Source organism: Elgaria multicarinata, chromosome 3 (assembly GCF_023053635.1).
Source record: "Elgaria multicarinata webbii isolate HBS135686 ecotype San Diego chromosome 3, rElgMul1.1.pri, whole genome shotgun sequence".
In the NCBI taxonomy this organism is placed as follows: Eukaryota; Metazoa; Chordata; class Lepidosauria; order Squamata; family Anguidae; genus Elgaria; species Elgaria multicarinata.
The window spans coordinates 109,960,620-109,976,762 of NC_086173.1; the positions used below are offsets into that span (position 1 = coordinate 109,960,620).

Consider the following 16,143-nt stretch of genomic DNA (forward strand, 5'->3'; position numbering starts at 1 on the left):
TACAGCATAACCCTACAACAGACTATTATATGCACTTCAGCTCCTCGAAGGTAAATTAACCCTGTGATGGGCTGTTGTGTCATGCAAAATGTGTTACTGTGTTCAATTGTTTCTCCAGATATAAGTATATACATACGTATTAAATAATCCTTATTTTAATAGCTAACAATTATTTATGTAAGACAAAATAACTTTTAAGATAATTTTCTATAATGTTTTTAGTTTGCAAATTAGTAAATTAGTGCCTGCAATCAAGTGCTCATTCATACTAGATTTAGCACAGCATTACCTTCTACTGTGTCCTCCTTGGATTTATCACACCTATAGCAAAATAGAACATCTTACACCTGTAGATTTCTTTTCACTTCAAGGATTAATACTCACCACTAAGTTGTTAATGTAAATTGATATTGAACATCTCTGTATAGAATTCAGCATTGTGTGAATCGTTACTAGTTCATCACCATGCATGTATCCAACTACAATTAAACCCAAATTTATTGTCAAACCAGTTTCAGCAGTTCTGACTGAAAATTCCAGAGTGGAAGCCATATCAGTCTGTTATAGCAAAACTACAAACAGGATCATGTGGCACCTTCAGGATTAAATTGATAATAGCGTGAATGTCCATGGGCTAGAGAGTCCCTTCATCAGATGCAACAATATATATGTACAACACATGAGTAGTTTATTATTTCTGTGTCACATTTCTTGTCCAATCTATAGTTTACAATTAATCACTGATTTTTCTATATAGGATAGACCGGCAAATGCCATAATTATATTGACAGAAAAAAGGATGTATATTGATAAATGAATTGGTGAAATCCAGTGAAATCCATCCAAACCTCCTTTTTTCTTACCAGCTACATCAAGTTTTCATAAAGTTCAATTTTCATTACAAAACCTGTCACTTCAGGGACACAAATGTATTTGCAAAAACTCTTACCTTCCTAATTGTTCATGCAATGTTTTGTACCTGTCCATAGCTATAGTTTCCCCAATATGATCCTGGATATAGGGATATGTTCCCTCTTTCCCCTCCACCACCTTATGAACATTTCTTCATTCTTTGGCCAAGGGGTGAAGAAATCACTGTAAGGGACCAAACTTTACAGAAGGCAAAGATTTTGGATCAGGACTAAATTAACATTACCATGCAACCAACCACTGAAATTCATCTATCACTAGTTGCATCCAGTTTTTTGAAACTTGGATGGACAACATTTTCCAGACTGTATAGTCACTCAGAAACTATGTGTCATGTTTTCCCCAACTGCTGCTTACTATTTTAATTTATGGCATCATGTGCTCCAGTATGATACATTCACAGGGAAGTAGTTACCATTGTAGGAAATGTTATTTCAACCTAGTAAATAGATGGGATATTTTGTGTCTCCTACAATTCATTCTTATAGACTGATGGGCATTGATTGGTTCATATTTTTGTAAATTGCACAATGAAGTTTTGAGATACAGCTGCATCATGGCACTAATATTTAACCTGGGATAGACATTCTGCATACAGCTTCTTCTTCACCATAGTTCTTAGTACAAGTGTGATGGGTAAACATTGAGCCATGGCATTCATGCAAATTGCTACTAGCCATTTTGGTGCACTGTGTCTTCGATTAATTCTGCAACGTGTCTCCTACTTAGGTCACTCAATACAGAGAAATTTACAATTTGTCAATCTGTACTCTGGTAAGGAGTACAGGAGTACTCTGGTAAGGAGCCCTGGTAAGCAGATAGTTTGGGCAGGAGGCTGGAACACTAGGTCACCAGGTTAGCATTCCTCAGCGATCTCACTAAAAAGGAGTGACAAATTGCTGCTATTTCTCCTGCTACTATCACCACTTTAACAGCTGGCACTTTTGATGATGAAAGTGGCATAAGTTTTTCACCAACTGCATGCCAGCTGGGCAAAAGATTAATCTTGGATGAGAGGAGAAGAGGAAATAGGCAGAATCAACCATGCAAGCATCCTCTGTTAATCTGGAAAATTGCCTTTTCACAAAATCCATGATTTAAAATGAAATTGGGAGTGCCCTGCCTGAGCCTAGTTGGTGGCATTCTACAGGCAGGGTTCTGGTCACAGGCCATCATTTAATCATCCATATTTAGGAGGAATATATAGCCTGGAAGGTGAAGTGATCTATATCTACATATAAAATGTTTGCATATTGTATTGGCAGCTGGACTCATGATCTCACACTCTTGCAATTTGTAGACATATCAGAGGAAAATTGGTACAGGTATTCATGTTTTATAACACTTATTGAATCTCTTTTTCATACAAATTAATAGTTGTTCAAGTATTTAAACTCCCCCACAGTAAATATACTTTTACAAGTATTGTATGTTTTGTGTGGAAGCTGCTGCTTCTTCTTCTTCTTCTTCTTCTTCTTCTTCTTCTTCTTCTTCTTCTTCTTCTTCTTCTTCTCTCTCTGATGCTTTGACCTTACTATGGAAAAATGCCATTCCAAAGTTTTTTTGGTTATGGTAACATTGAGGATAAATTCCACTGTTATACTGCAGTTGTACAACATTTGTGTTATTGTATTGAGGTTAACCCCTCTACTTCAGTGTTTCATAAATATACAGCGTATTTTACTATACCTGAGTGGATCAGTTGAAAGGCTGCTTCTTGTTTCCAAGGAAGTCCTGAGATAGTTGCAAAAGAATAAAATTAAAAATATTAAACACACAGCATTTGACAAGCTTATAAATAAAGCCCCATATCAATTATCTAATCAGTTAAGAATTATGTTGTGTGCACGTGTGTTTTTAGCTTTATATCAGAATAGAATCCGTGCTTTTAGCATGGATTTCAAATCTGCACGTCTTTAAAAAAAATTATAGCTGAATAGCATACAAAGAAAGCTTTTTATATGCCAAAGTAGTGTCTTAGAGAAAACACTTTTAGTATTAAATATGTTGCTTTAAACCTTTGAAAGCTATTTATTCCAGTTTCTAGCTTGCCCCCACAGACAAAACTTGCAACTTTTAATGGTATACAAATATACACTCGGTAGTATACTATTGTCTTATTTATATAGTCTGCTTGAGAGATTCAGAATGCCTTTTGTTTATAATTTTTAAACACATTTATCTTTTCCTATTGTTCCCAATACTTTTAAATGTATACAATTCCTGTAAAAAAATGCTAAGCAAATCAATCCAATAAAAACAATTAGAAAGCAGGAAGAACACAAATCAGCCTAAAACTATTCCAGTATTTAAAGTAGTCTTCCCTTAACATTACATCAATAAAGATGCCTTAAGGTAGGGCCATTTCCAAAGGAGTAGCCATGTTAATTCTTTTGCAGCCACAACAATGAAGAGTTCTGTGGCACCTTAAAAATGTATGCATTTATTTGGGTACAATCTTTCGTGGGCACTGTCTACTTAAGGAGGGACTATATCTGTGGGCTTTTGGTGCAGACAGGTGGAGCTGTGTAGGTCAACTCCTCTAGAGCCAGACATCTCATTTCTCCATAAGAGCTGCTAGGGGAGGGTGGGGGAAATTCAAATTGCCTGAGGAGGAAAAGGGTAGGCCTGGAATAAGCCTGAAGAATGGTCGGACTTAGGTTGTCCAACAACTTGTGAATATGCAAAGTTCTGCCCAACATATATGCATAGAGGCACATAATTGCACTACAGTACCACCAAGTTTTTGTAGCTAACACAGCTCTCATTTTTTAATATTTAATACCCAATTTAAAAATATGTTTTAGGCTTTTGTATTTTTTTATCGTACTTCTGCTTGAACACTCTGAGTGGAGGAGTGATCCAAAAATATTCTGAATAAATAAATAGGGGCTTTTTTTAAACACCCTGCTCTCACATAGGTGTTTGCATAAGCACTAAATTAAAATTCTTCCCCTCTCAAAGCCACTAATTAAAAGCATTCCACTCCACTGAACTCCTTCATTCTTTCAGAATGAAACTACACACATCACTGTTGAGTTGCCCGTTTCACAAGGAACAACCATTTCAAATTGAGCTACAAATGTTCCTAAAACTTCCTAGGTCTGGATATCCAGTGATATCATTGCTAACCTTCCCACTCAATACAAGTTTACTCAAGAAAAACTCTGCAGCCACTTTAACTCACAGCACCATAGCCTTCCCCTTCCATCCCTCCAACCTCCAGAGGGGATAAAAAATACTATGGGAAATAATACAATTCAAACTACTTTACAGGCAAGTAAAATGATAAGAAATTAAAAACCAGATAAACCCTCCCCCCAAAAAAACTCCATACAAAGGGAGACATCAAAGGGCCTTTGAAGAGGCTGTCTGGCATGGCCTCTGGCTGATGGTTCCTTTGAGGACTGAGATCCAGATGTGAGCTCTGATGCATGTGCTCTATCTGGCCTAGCATGCACAGCACCTTCCTTTCTTCATTCCCCAGATGGGAACAGTTAAGATCTTGGCCTGCAGTGGTAGGGGAACAGAAGTCCACTGCAGCAGTAAAATGACATTCCTGGAGGTACAGGAATATAAAATGAAAATGGGCCTCTCACTTAGAATCACTGGCAGTGAAAATATATGCTTTTCTATGCCTTGGAGGAGGCAACTTTGATACATGCAAATGTATCCCTCCCCCCTCCGCCCATGAGAAAATTAGGTATCTATGTACTGTCAGTCTTTCCTTCAAAAGAAAGCAGGATTCATTTTCCATTGCTAATATTACAAAAACCTAGTATATAAAAAGCCTCTTACTATTCCTGGCATATCAGAGACGCCCAAAATAACCACAGAGATTATAGCCCTGAACTTGTAACTCATGTTTGACCTGGACAAACTGTATGCAAAATTTAAAAACAAAAATAACAAATATACAGTCTGGCCACATGTGTTGTCTTTACTTGCATTAGTAGTCTCAATCCTGTAACTGTTCTATGTGCAATAATCCCTATGGACTTCAAAAGAGGCTCTGAACAGAGAGAGAGGGAGCGCAGATAGAAACACAATGTGAATTAATTGATCATATCAAAGAAAAAATGTTAACTGGGATCACTGTGATTTGCACATACATATACCAATTGTCCCTTTCATCTTTAATAGACCCAATATGAAGAACAATGGTTGAATAGAATAAGGAAATATGCAAATTTCTTCCAAGAGAGTTTCATTAAATAAAATGTTCTCCAGGGGAAAAGGCATGAAGAGATACAAAAGGGGGGAAATTGCTCACAGGGAAAGCCTTGAAAGTTTATTTCTCAGCTCTTCTCAAAGGCCAGTAGAATAAGGTGACAGATTTACCTTCGCTGTTGTAATGCTTCAGGCTTGGTCTACTTGAATAGGAAGTCTGTGGCTCAGATTATGATGCAAACTATATTTTTATATCTGCTCATTTTCAAACTTTAATGTGTTGAACAAATATTTTTTTAAATGAACAAAATAATCCTATTTTCTTGTTCTCAGCTGAAAATAGATCTGTTTCAGATGCTAAACATTTAAGGTGACATTCAATTTCATGTGTGTTTACTTCTGCTTGCCATATGGGATGCCCCCTTGCTCTCCTTTCCCCTGCACCCCTCAATCTGCTCTGGAGAGTCCCCCAAACCTTCATAGCAGATTTTGGGTGTGTGGGAAGAGCTGCAGGGCTAGGAGTATCATACTATCAATTCTGGCGGTGAAAGTATTTTACACTATCTTTCCCCAGTATTTCGCAATTTACATTATGCTTCTTCAGGCATGGGAAACTATTTAAAAACAAATATCTGAGAGTGAATTTATTCATTACAAAAGTGATGTGGTTGACAACAACAAAATAGAATCCATAGAGCAAAGTTTCACATGTGAGTTGAGAACAATCATAAGCCAATCATAACCCCGGCTCAGCCGGTTTGGCTTGGGCGGGGGAATTGGCAGTTGCAGTAGGGAGGAGGGGAATAAAGACCTCAAGTGTATAGGCCATGTGAGGCAGGGGTGGGGCCAAGCCTATAAAGGCAGGTCCTGCCCCGTTCTCAGTCTCTCTGTTTTTTTGGCTCCCACACTCGCTCCCCTTTTTCTAGTATGGGACTTAGCCAGTCGTTCCCTTTGCAGGGAGGGCTGAGTAAGAATTTTTCCTTCCCATTGTTGGTGGGGAGCCTTTTACCTACTTTATACTGGAGATTTTATTAGGTAGGTGGATAAATAGGTTGATTTGTTGATGGGATGTGTGGGAATTTGATATAGCAGAATAGGTACAGTGACCACTCTGGCACCTTCTGGTGATTGGCATGTCCGGAGGTCCTGCTCCTCGTGAGTTTTATGGCTCCAGTGTCAGGATATGGTACGCCTTTGGAGATCCTCCTGCCTCATCTACGTTCTATGGCTTTGAGTGGGGATGATGTGGGGTGGTCTCCCCACACTCTCAAAGTGTCATATAAGAGAGGGGCCAGGTTTACCCGACTCCTGGCTTTTGAGAGTGGCTCACCCATGATGCCAGGCAAGTTGCCTGAGGTAAGGACATATAGATTCCCGTACTTTTCACATGCAGATCCAGGAGGGGTTGAATATCCTTTATTGTTAAATAAAGACATCCTAGTTTATCCCAAACTCTGGTGTCTGTGTCTTTATTCCATGCTTCCTTCTCCACTTGCAATTCACCTCCTCAAAAAAGTTGCACTTTCATGGTAAGAACTACCACACCAATACAGACAGCTGCTTCACATGAATCTCCCGTGTGGAAATTCTATTTGCAAATAGAATGCATAAACTGCACCTTCTGTATGTTTAGTGATAGGCTCAGTTTTTAAAAGTAGTTAAAATGTACTGTTAAATTAAAAATAAAAGTGATATTTCACAGATACTATTTATGCCAACCTACACAATTTCACCTTTTGATGATTTAGTTTATTTCCACAGGAACTGTCTTCTATATTCAGTTGGAAACAAAATTAAAACAGTGATTCCACAAGAGACTTAATATAGTGTTAGTATATAGTGTTAGTATATATTAGCATAGCAGTGCCCATGCCCAAGGGCAAGATATTTACCCACAAGTTGCATTCAACAAAAGTCCTCTGCAACTTTAATTAGAAACTCTTTCATTACAGCTTTTACCTGTACTTGCTTCCTCTTTAGCAGGGCCACAGTATTGTTGATAACTTGCCAAGTCAGTCAATTCCTGTTCCCCATGGAAGGATCCTTTAATTTGTGGCATCCTTTCATGATTTCTCTCATTTTTTATTGGAAAATAGTACTATTTCAAAATTAAAAGGAAACAGGTAGAGAGGAAACCAGTAATTAACCCCCCCCCTTGCTACAGGAAACAGCAACATCCTGATAAATGCACAATTCAATAATATGTCCATTGTTTTGCAAGCAACTACAAAGATGGAAGTCATAAGAAAGAAGCTTTTAATTAAAGACACAATAGCACAATACTGGACAGTGCTTCAGTTGCATTTTAAATGAAACACATACACACACCCAAGACACCCCAGCTTTATTCAAACAACACAGAACACACTTCAATGTAAAGGGTTAGTAATGATGCCATGTGGGTTCAGTGTAAAAACTCAGTGAACAAAGGGAAGCAATTCTGAATTAAAAGGCTTGTGTGAAAGCAATTCTAGTTTTAATTCCCTTAGTCTATGAATATTATCAAAAGATAACATGCTAACAAAAAATTGAAGCACTGAGCTGCTTCTCTGATCTATAATTCGACCATGGTATCCTTCTGGATAGGTTGTCTGAGCTGGGAGTTGGAGGTACTGCGTTGCAGTGGTTCCGCTCCTACTTGGATGGCCGATTCCAGAAGGTGGTGCTGGGGGATTATTGCTCTGTGCCGTGGCTCCTAAGCCATGGGGTTCCGCAGGGCTCTATTTTATCCCCTATGCTGTTTAACATATACATGAAGCCGCTGGGGGAGGTTATCCGGAGATGTGGACTGAGGTGTCATCAATATGCGGATGACACCCAGCTCTACCTTTCCTTTTCATCAAACCCAGGTGAGGCAGTGACTGTTCTGAACCAGTGCCTGGGCACGGTAATGGACTGGATGAGGGCTAACAAACTGAGACTCAATCCAGACAAGACGGAGGTACTGTTAGCGGGTGGTTCATTTGTCCGGCGAGGTGATGTTTGCCCTGTCCTGGACGGGGTTGCACTCTCCCTAAAGGATCGGGTCCGTAGTTTGGGGGTGCTCTTCGATCCAGAACTGTCACTTGAGGCACAGGTGAACTCAGTGGCAAAGAGCACCTTTTATCAGCTTAGGCTGATATACCAACTGCGCCCTTATCTGGACAGTGATAGCCTAGCTACAGTTATCCATGCTCTGATAACCTCTCGTTTGGATTACTGCAATGCGTTATACGTGGGGCTGCCTTTGAAAACGGTCCGGAAGCTTCAGCTGGTACAAAACAGGGCAGCCCGTTTACTAACAGGGACTGGCTGGCGAGATCACATTACGCCAGTCCTTTTACAACTTCATTGGCTGCCAGTCCAGGTCCGGGCCCGATTCAAAGTGCTGGTATTGACATTTAAAGCCCTAAACGGTTTGGGGCCAGGTTATTTGAAGGAACGCCTCCTCCCATATGTACCTACCCGGACCTTAAGATCATCTACAGGGGCCCTTCTCCGTGAGCCCCTGCCAAAGGAAGTGAGGCAGGTGGCTACTAGGAGGAGGGCTTTCTCCGCTGTGGCACCCCGGTTGTGGAATGAGCTCCCCAGAGAGGTCCGCCTGGCGCCTACACTGTACTCCTTTCGTCGCCAGCTGAAGACCTTTTTATTCACTTAGTATTTTAACACTTAATTTTAACTTAAATTTAAATTATACTGTTTTAACTCTGTATTTTAACCTTATATCAATTTTGCTGCATGGTTTTATCCTGGTTGTGCTTTTTATATTGTATTTTGTATTTGTATTTTTAACTTGTTGGTTGTTTTATGATGATTTTAATTTTTGTGAACCGCCCAGAGAGCTTCGGCTATTGGGCGGTATAAAAATGTAATAAATAAATAAATAAATAATAAATAAATAAACAAGACAGTAGAATAAGACTGCATAAGATTTTCTTGCTTTCCTAAATGAAAACACACACTACAATTTATGACATGATGGTACATAACACCTTATAGATTACATAGAATAACTGGTATGCATGATCCACTTTGTTGGAAATATAAAATGTACTGTATCGTGTGCATGTGTGGAAATACACAATAAATATTAGAGACATAATTTCCAAGAAAACAAACATTTTAATACATTTATATCCTAGGATAATCTTGTCATCATACCCCAGACATCTCACAGGTCCATATAGATAGCTGCTTGCATATGTGATTTGGGTGGTGTACATACTACATGCCAAGAAAAGAAAACCTCAAATACTGCCAAATGATAGTATTCATGATTCTGCTTCTTCTTTTTCTTGACTAGTTATATATGCAAGTTCTTTTTGTTTTTTCTTCCCTTCCACGTATCTGCTCTCTTTTAGCAGCCCGATTTACATAATAAATAACAGTACATAGGAAAAGCACTTTTAAACATTCTCTTTCATGTGGTTAACCAATAAACCATGAGTCTGAATCAAGCACTATTCTTACTCAAACTCCTCCTGTTCTCCATAATTCCACACCTGAAAATTTAATGGCGAAAACAGAGTCTAACATACAATCAGTAACTGCACTTAAAGTCATAAATTTCATGTTTATTTCCCAACCCCCTTTCCTCAGGGAGACCTTACAGTTTATGTTCCCAACAAGTATAGTTCCTGACTTTATCACAAGAACAGAACACACAAGTATACAGTGTATGCAAGTTTGATAGGCAGTTTATCTGTGTCCCTACTCCTTGGGCTTCAGCTTAGCTTACGCAGGGAAGTATAGTGTGAAAAGGAAAAGGAAAACCAGTGCGTGCACGCACACACACACAATAAACAAACATATGTTTCCCTGGAAGAGAAGTTTGAAAATTTTATCTGTCCAAGCTAAATTTGGATAGTTAGAATGTAAGAAGTTAACCAGTGAAGGTGAACAAAGGCCTTAGCTAGACCTAAGGTTTATCCCGGGATCGTCCCTGCCTGCTCCCAGGATCCCTTGTGTGTCATTTACATGAACAGGGTTGATCCCGGGATGATCCTGGGATAAACCTTAGGTCTAGCTAAGGCCAAAGAGTGTTACAATACCATAATCCCTCCCCCCACAATTTAAGCTGCAATTGTATGAACACTTTAGAAGTCAATACCATTTTTGTTTAGCATGTTCCAACCCAGCCCTTCCTCTATGGAGGCTTAGTTGACACATGTGGGATAATAATAATAATAATAATAATAATAATAATAATAATAATAATAATAATTTATTACCAGGGAACAACACTAAATAAATTAAAAGAGCATATAAAACCAATACAATATTAAAATAACAATCACAGCATCTTAAAATTCTTAGGTTTAAAATTCATCTGGGTAGGCTTGCCGGAAGAGACTAGTCTTTACAGCTGTCTTAAACTCAGAGAGAACATTAAGCTGACGAATCTCCTCTGGCAGGCTATTCCATAGTCTGGGGGTGGCAGAAGAAAAGGTCCTCTGGGTAACAATTGCCATCCTAGTTGTGGCTGACTGGAGTAAATGCTTCCCAGAGGACCTGAGTGTACAGGGTGGGTTGTATGAGAGAAGATGATCCCTCAGGTAACCTGGACCCAAACCATGTAGGGCTTTAAAGGTAATAACCAACACTTTATACTTTGTCCGGAAACTAATTGGCAGCCAGTGAAGGGATTTTAAAGTTGGTGTGTATATTCCTCACAATCCCCTATAAAGTTTAGAGTAAGTGTGGTGAATGGGGCAAGTTCACTCAGTAAGCTTCAAGGCTGAGTGGGAATTTCAATCCAGGTCTCCCCTGCCCAACACTCTATCCAATACATCAGACAGAGTTTCATTGGCATCTGTGTGCTTTTACTGAGTAAGCATGCACACAATTTAGTTATAAAGTGATGCCTCACTTTTCCACCACAATTTTCTGTGTCCTCTTATGAGCTCCATGGCTTAAAAGAATACATTTTGCCCAGAAAAGTGAGTAGAAAAGCTCATGAGAACAAAGACAAAATGCAATCAAAAGCTTCCAGCTAAAAATCTATATTGAAATGGACAAGGGCATCTCACCATCCTCTCTGTACAGTAGCACGGAAACTCCTGAAAATGTCAAAGCCTGATCTTCTCTACTTCCAAATCTAATCAAAGCAGCACTGTACCACCTATCAATTTTAAGTACCCTTTCCTAGAAGTACTTCAAATTCCACCTAAAGCCTAGACCTCTTCTTCTTTCTTAAAGCAAGAAAAAGACAATCTTCCTTTTTGTAAACGTGGGCTTCACATTTCAGGACTTTCCCATTCTTTGTTAGTCTTTTGATGCCCAAACCTGTAACTGGTTTGGAACACCAAACTTCCACTGAGACTCACTCCCCTCACTCACATTCATGAGTCCTTTTTCCCAAGTTCCTCACTGGCTTTCCATTCTTTCCTTCTTGGGACAACCTTCCCTTCCTGTGTTCAGACAAAGCATAAGGAAGGATCGGTAATTCTCTCATAAATAAATATTTATTTATTTATTAAATTTATATATCGCCCCATAGCCAAAGCTCTCTCAGCGGATTACAAAAGTTAAAAACAGTGAACATTAAAAAGTATACAAAATTTTAAACCATCAAAAATATAAAAACACACCAACTTTTCAATTCTGTCTGCAACTTGTCCCTCCCTTCCCTAAGCCAGGAAACCACCAAATGATAGGTGGTTGGAAGAAAGGGGGTGGGGCCTTTGGGGGACCTCCAGAGGGCCAAATTTGGGGCCTGGGCCTGGGCCTGGAGCTCCCAGCCCTGTATTAGAGGCTTCTAGAACTATGTTCCTTCTTCCATGATGTAAGAACCTTGTTTGCCAATGTAATCTGAGATTGCAAATACTTGAAATAATCTTGTTTAATGGGAGCTATCTTTCAATATGTTGATGGTAGGTAATTGTTATACCCAAGTCTAATTTACACATAGCATTCTCCAGGCATATGATCTCTGTACCCGAAGACCATGAATTTTGATCTATTCATCTATAGATGTCTTCACTATACAGTACATGTCTTCACTTTTGTGAACTGCCCAGAGAGCTTCAGCTATTGGGTGGTATAAAAATGCAATAAATAAATTTACTATCAACTGTTTGAGAGAAATGTATATGGACTATAACAATGAAGATTGTTTTGCTGGTCTTGTGACCGTAAATAAAATTCATTCATTCATTCATGAAGATACAAAGTTGCGCACTTCATCATAAACAGATCTAACAGTGTAAAAGATGTATAATAATATCCTCTCCAAAGATACATAGTTTGATTCTATAACCACATTATCAAATCTCTAGCAAAAGAGAACTTCATTTAAATGCTAGGTTGGAGAAGCTTACGAAGAAAAAACAAATATTTTAATAGCTGGTCTGTGTTTTGCCACAAATGGAACAGATGGAAAAGGATTACAATTTTGCTAAAAGCATTAAAAGGAGGATTGACTAACTGAAAAGTCAAACAACATGCAACTTTCAAATCGTTTCAAGAAACAGCAAATGCAAAGTACCATTAAATTGTCATCCTGAATACAAAGGTTTGAAAATAACTGGGGAGTAGGAAAAATGAATGTGAGACACTGAAATCAAGTTAAGTGGTACCATGTTGGCCACGTTTCTTTCTTTCTGTGTGGGAAACCATACAATAAGCACAATCCAGGGAGGGAAGTTGCCTTATATTTTAAAGCAAACAATAATTGAGAATGATTGTACACATAACACCTGAGATTTTCACAGCTATCCAGCTGATCTGATTGCCCAACTCCATTATATACGGGGTGCAGGGCAGGCAGAATGACTGCATAATCAATTTTGGGATTTTGAAAAGTCTGATTACCATTTTTGTTCAGACATCATACAAATTTTACATTATAGTTTAGCAATTGAAAGGATTTAGCATATTCTGAAAGATGTTTAAGAATTTCATTGCATTTAAAGACAAAGGAAAACCACAGGAGTGCAGAACATGAAGTTGTCCAACAGAGAGGGTCAAAGGCTCCCTCTAGCTGACAACCCATATGTTTTAGAACACATTCACAATGGGGATTCCATTCTCCCCTGATTTCTACTTCAAAACAGAAAAAATAGGGCAAAGACAATTATATTTAAGTAGTTAAATTGTCTCGAAAGACTATTATCTTCAAACACAAGAAATGAAGCCAAAAAGGCCCAAACAACCCTGACAATGTTTGATTTAGCTTCTACAATGACGCTTTTAAATCACTGATATTTGTAAGCAAAATGCCATAATGATGATGATGGGGAGATAGCAGGTAGCAGTGGGGAAAGATCAGCTGGCTTGTAGCATCTTCTAGCAATAGTTACCACACAACTTCCCTATTTCAGTAAACTGCCATAAATTGTTTGGAAAAAAAATGGCTTAAACAGCCTCCTTTCTTGATAAGTTTAACAAAATAGCTTGTCTACATAGAACATTTGCATCATAGAATTATTAGCCACATCACCACCACCATACAGCCTAGTAAAAGTGCTTCACACCAAAATTAATGTAGCAATTTTGAACAATGGAATTAGAATAAGAGCTATGGAAGTAATGAAACTTGGAATTAAAGAAAATCAGCAGGTAGACTAGGCTGCTTCTCTTTGGAAGTTTAATGTGGAGGCACAAACCATTGTTCACCGGAAAGAAAGGGCTGGGTCCTTTGTACTTCAACTGAGCGCACACAAACCATTCATGGGCACTCAAGCACTTATCAGCTGCTGCCTCTCCCTTGTCCCTCAAGGGCCCTCCCAACTTACCTAGGGCAGAAGACAACAACAGATGACACAGCAGTGGAAGCAGGTCCAGCTCCTTGGTGGAGATTTGTTTTCCACCAAGGACTGCACTGTTGAAAAAACAACAACTATTTGTGTTAATGGGTCTTTGTAATTGCACTGATGGGTCTTTGTAATTACTCATGACATTCCTAGTGGTTGGACTCACTCTTTTCAGGCTATGCCTTTGATGAAAACAGCAAATATTTTGAATAATGTACATATATATTGGTCTTTGTGGGGTGGCTAAATAAAGGCCATTTAATATAATGCCTGCAAGTATTAACAGACAGAAATTTAACTGTGCAGTTCATAACAGGGAGGATAAAGCAGTAAAGCTGTTCACCAAGGTATTCTCTATTGGAAATTGTCATGCTTCTATGGTCTCAGCCTAGCAGTTGCAAGTCCGAGGGTCTAAGAGATCCAAGGTGGTCAGAACAAACAGGGATGAGGCAAATGACAAAGACTCAACAGTTGAAGTCACGGGCAAACAGGTTCCAAGGCAAAACAACAATGGCTCTGTTCAAACAACATGCTAAGCCATGACGGTTAACCATTTTGAGCTAACCATGTTGTGTGTAGTGTTTTTCCTAACCATGGTGTCTACATAACCATTGTTTAACCATGCTCACTAACCATGTGCTGCAAAATGGTTAGTGGCCCTAACCATGGCTTAAGAGTGTTTTCTATCACTCTTGGATTGATTGTTTTCTATCACTCTTGGATTTCATAAGTCTCGAGGGCTGGACCATCTTAAAGCCCCATAGTTGCCAAGCTGGTCCTGTTGAGGCATCCTCGGTGTGAATGAAATATCTTAGAACCAGATTTCTAGAGTTTTCCAACACTACATTTGAGACTGCCTCAGCCAGCTTGGTCAGGGAATCCACTGGGGTACCAGGGTGGGTGGTACAACAATAGCATCCCCAATCTGTCTTTTGGCCAAATACCACATATGGTCCCACACAACCTATTCCAGGGTGGAGGAGTTTCCTGGTGAGTAAGATTATTTTTTTTATGGATCAAAGCAACTCTCTCCATTCCGGCGTTCCGGCCAGGGCTGGTGCTGCACTGAGGTGGGCAAAGCAGGGTCACGTCTACACTGCTTAGCTCACCCACCCATGTCTCCATGATGCACACCAGATCATGGGGGCAGGATCGAACGAGGTCCTACCACTGGCATCCAGAACCACCAGTTCCTGGTGCGTGTGTGGCTGTTACCGCCGGTGATGTTGCACTTTTGGGGGCAAGCCCCCAAATGACCAGCAACGTATCCTGGAAATAGCCTTGTGTTTCTGGTCATTTGAGGGCTTGCCCCCAGACGTGTGACATTGCATGCTACTGTTGGCAGGACTCACCATTCATGCAATGGGAACTGACAGTGCTGACTGTCAGCAGTAGAACATTGTTGAATCCTACCCAGGGAGGCCTCTGACTCGGTCTAATACTCCTTCTGAGTTCCTGTCTTTTTAGGCGGCATCTCTCCTGGGGGCTTGGAAGTTTCTCTGACATTGCACTTGCAGAAAGTAGGTTCCAAATGATGCGTAAAAGGAGAATCCAACTACAATCCACCTTGCACAAGACTTTCAGGAGTGGGGAATGTGCTCCACCAGCTCACACTCCCCTGGCATGATGCACAAGCGCTTTGCACAACTGAAAGGTTGGGTGGAACTCATCTAGCACTATTTGAGTTTGAGGAACATATTGTTGGATACCGTCTACTATTCCTTTGTAACAATATATTTTAAAAAATAAATAGTAAAGTGATATTGTCTACTGGACTTTACTTTATAAATGATCAAAGCCAATCCTTTTGTTACTTTGTAGTCCTTCATTGCACTCTAGGAAAATTATGCTCAAATAAGGTGTCAGGGTTGGGTTAGTAGTTGAAGGGGAAGACAAAGTAGCAATCTTGTCAATTTCAAGGGCAGCTGGCATTGATAGGACTCAGCTGACAGCTCACCAATTAAACTAAGAACAAAGAAGATTAAAATTGCTTTAATCAGACTCTTCATGCCTAGCAACCAAACAAACTTGTCAGAAACATCTGCCACATTTAGAAAAAGTCCTCAGCACATCACTCATATTCACAAAGCTGAAAGTACAAGTTATTTTATTTCTTGATATAGATTCCAAGGTTTATATCAAACTACAAAGGGAAATTGTGAACGAGCTTTACTTATTATATAAAAACACACACACAACCTGTGCAAGGAATTTGTTGCTATAGTCAGTAACTATATCTAATTGTTCACCTCAGACATCTTGCAGCACCTCACCATATCCTCCGTGAATCTCTTAAAAAGAAAGATGGAAG

The 16,143-nt window shown here is 39.4% G+C and overlaps 1 protein-coding gene across 1 annotated transcript in view; it reads right to left on the reverse strand.

Moving 5' to 3' along the window:
- Nucleotides 1-16,143, reverse strand: part of IQSEC1 (IQ motif and Sec7 domain ArfGEF 1) — a 418,970-nt gene that overhangs the window by 198,874 nt on the left and 203,953 nt on the right. The window contains exon 4 of the mRNA XM_063121250.1: nucleotides 2,620-2,664. Coding sequence (XP_062977320.1) covers nucleotides 2,620-2,664 — 45 coding nt within the window. The remainder of the gene's footprint in view (nucleotides 1-2,619; nucleotides 2,665-16,143) is intronic.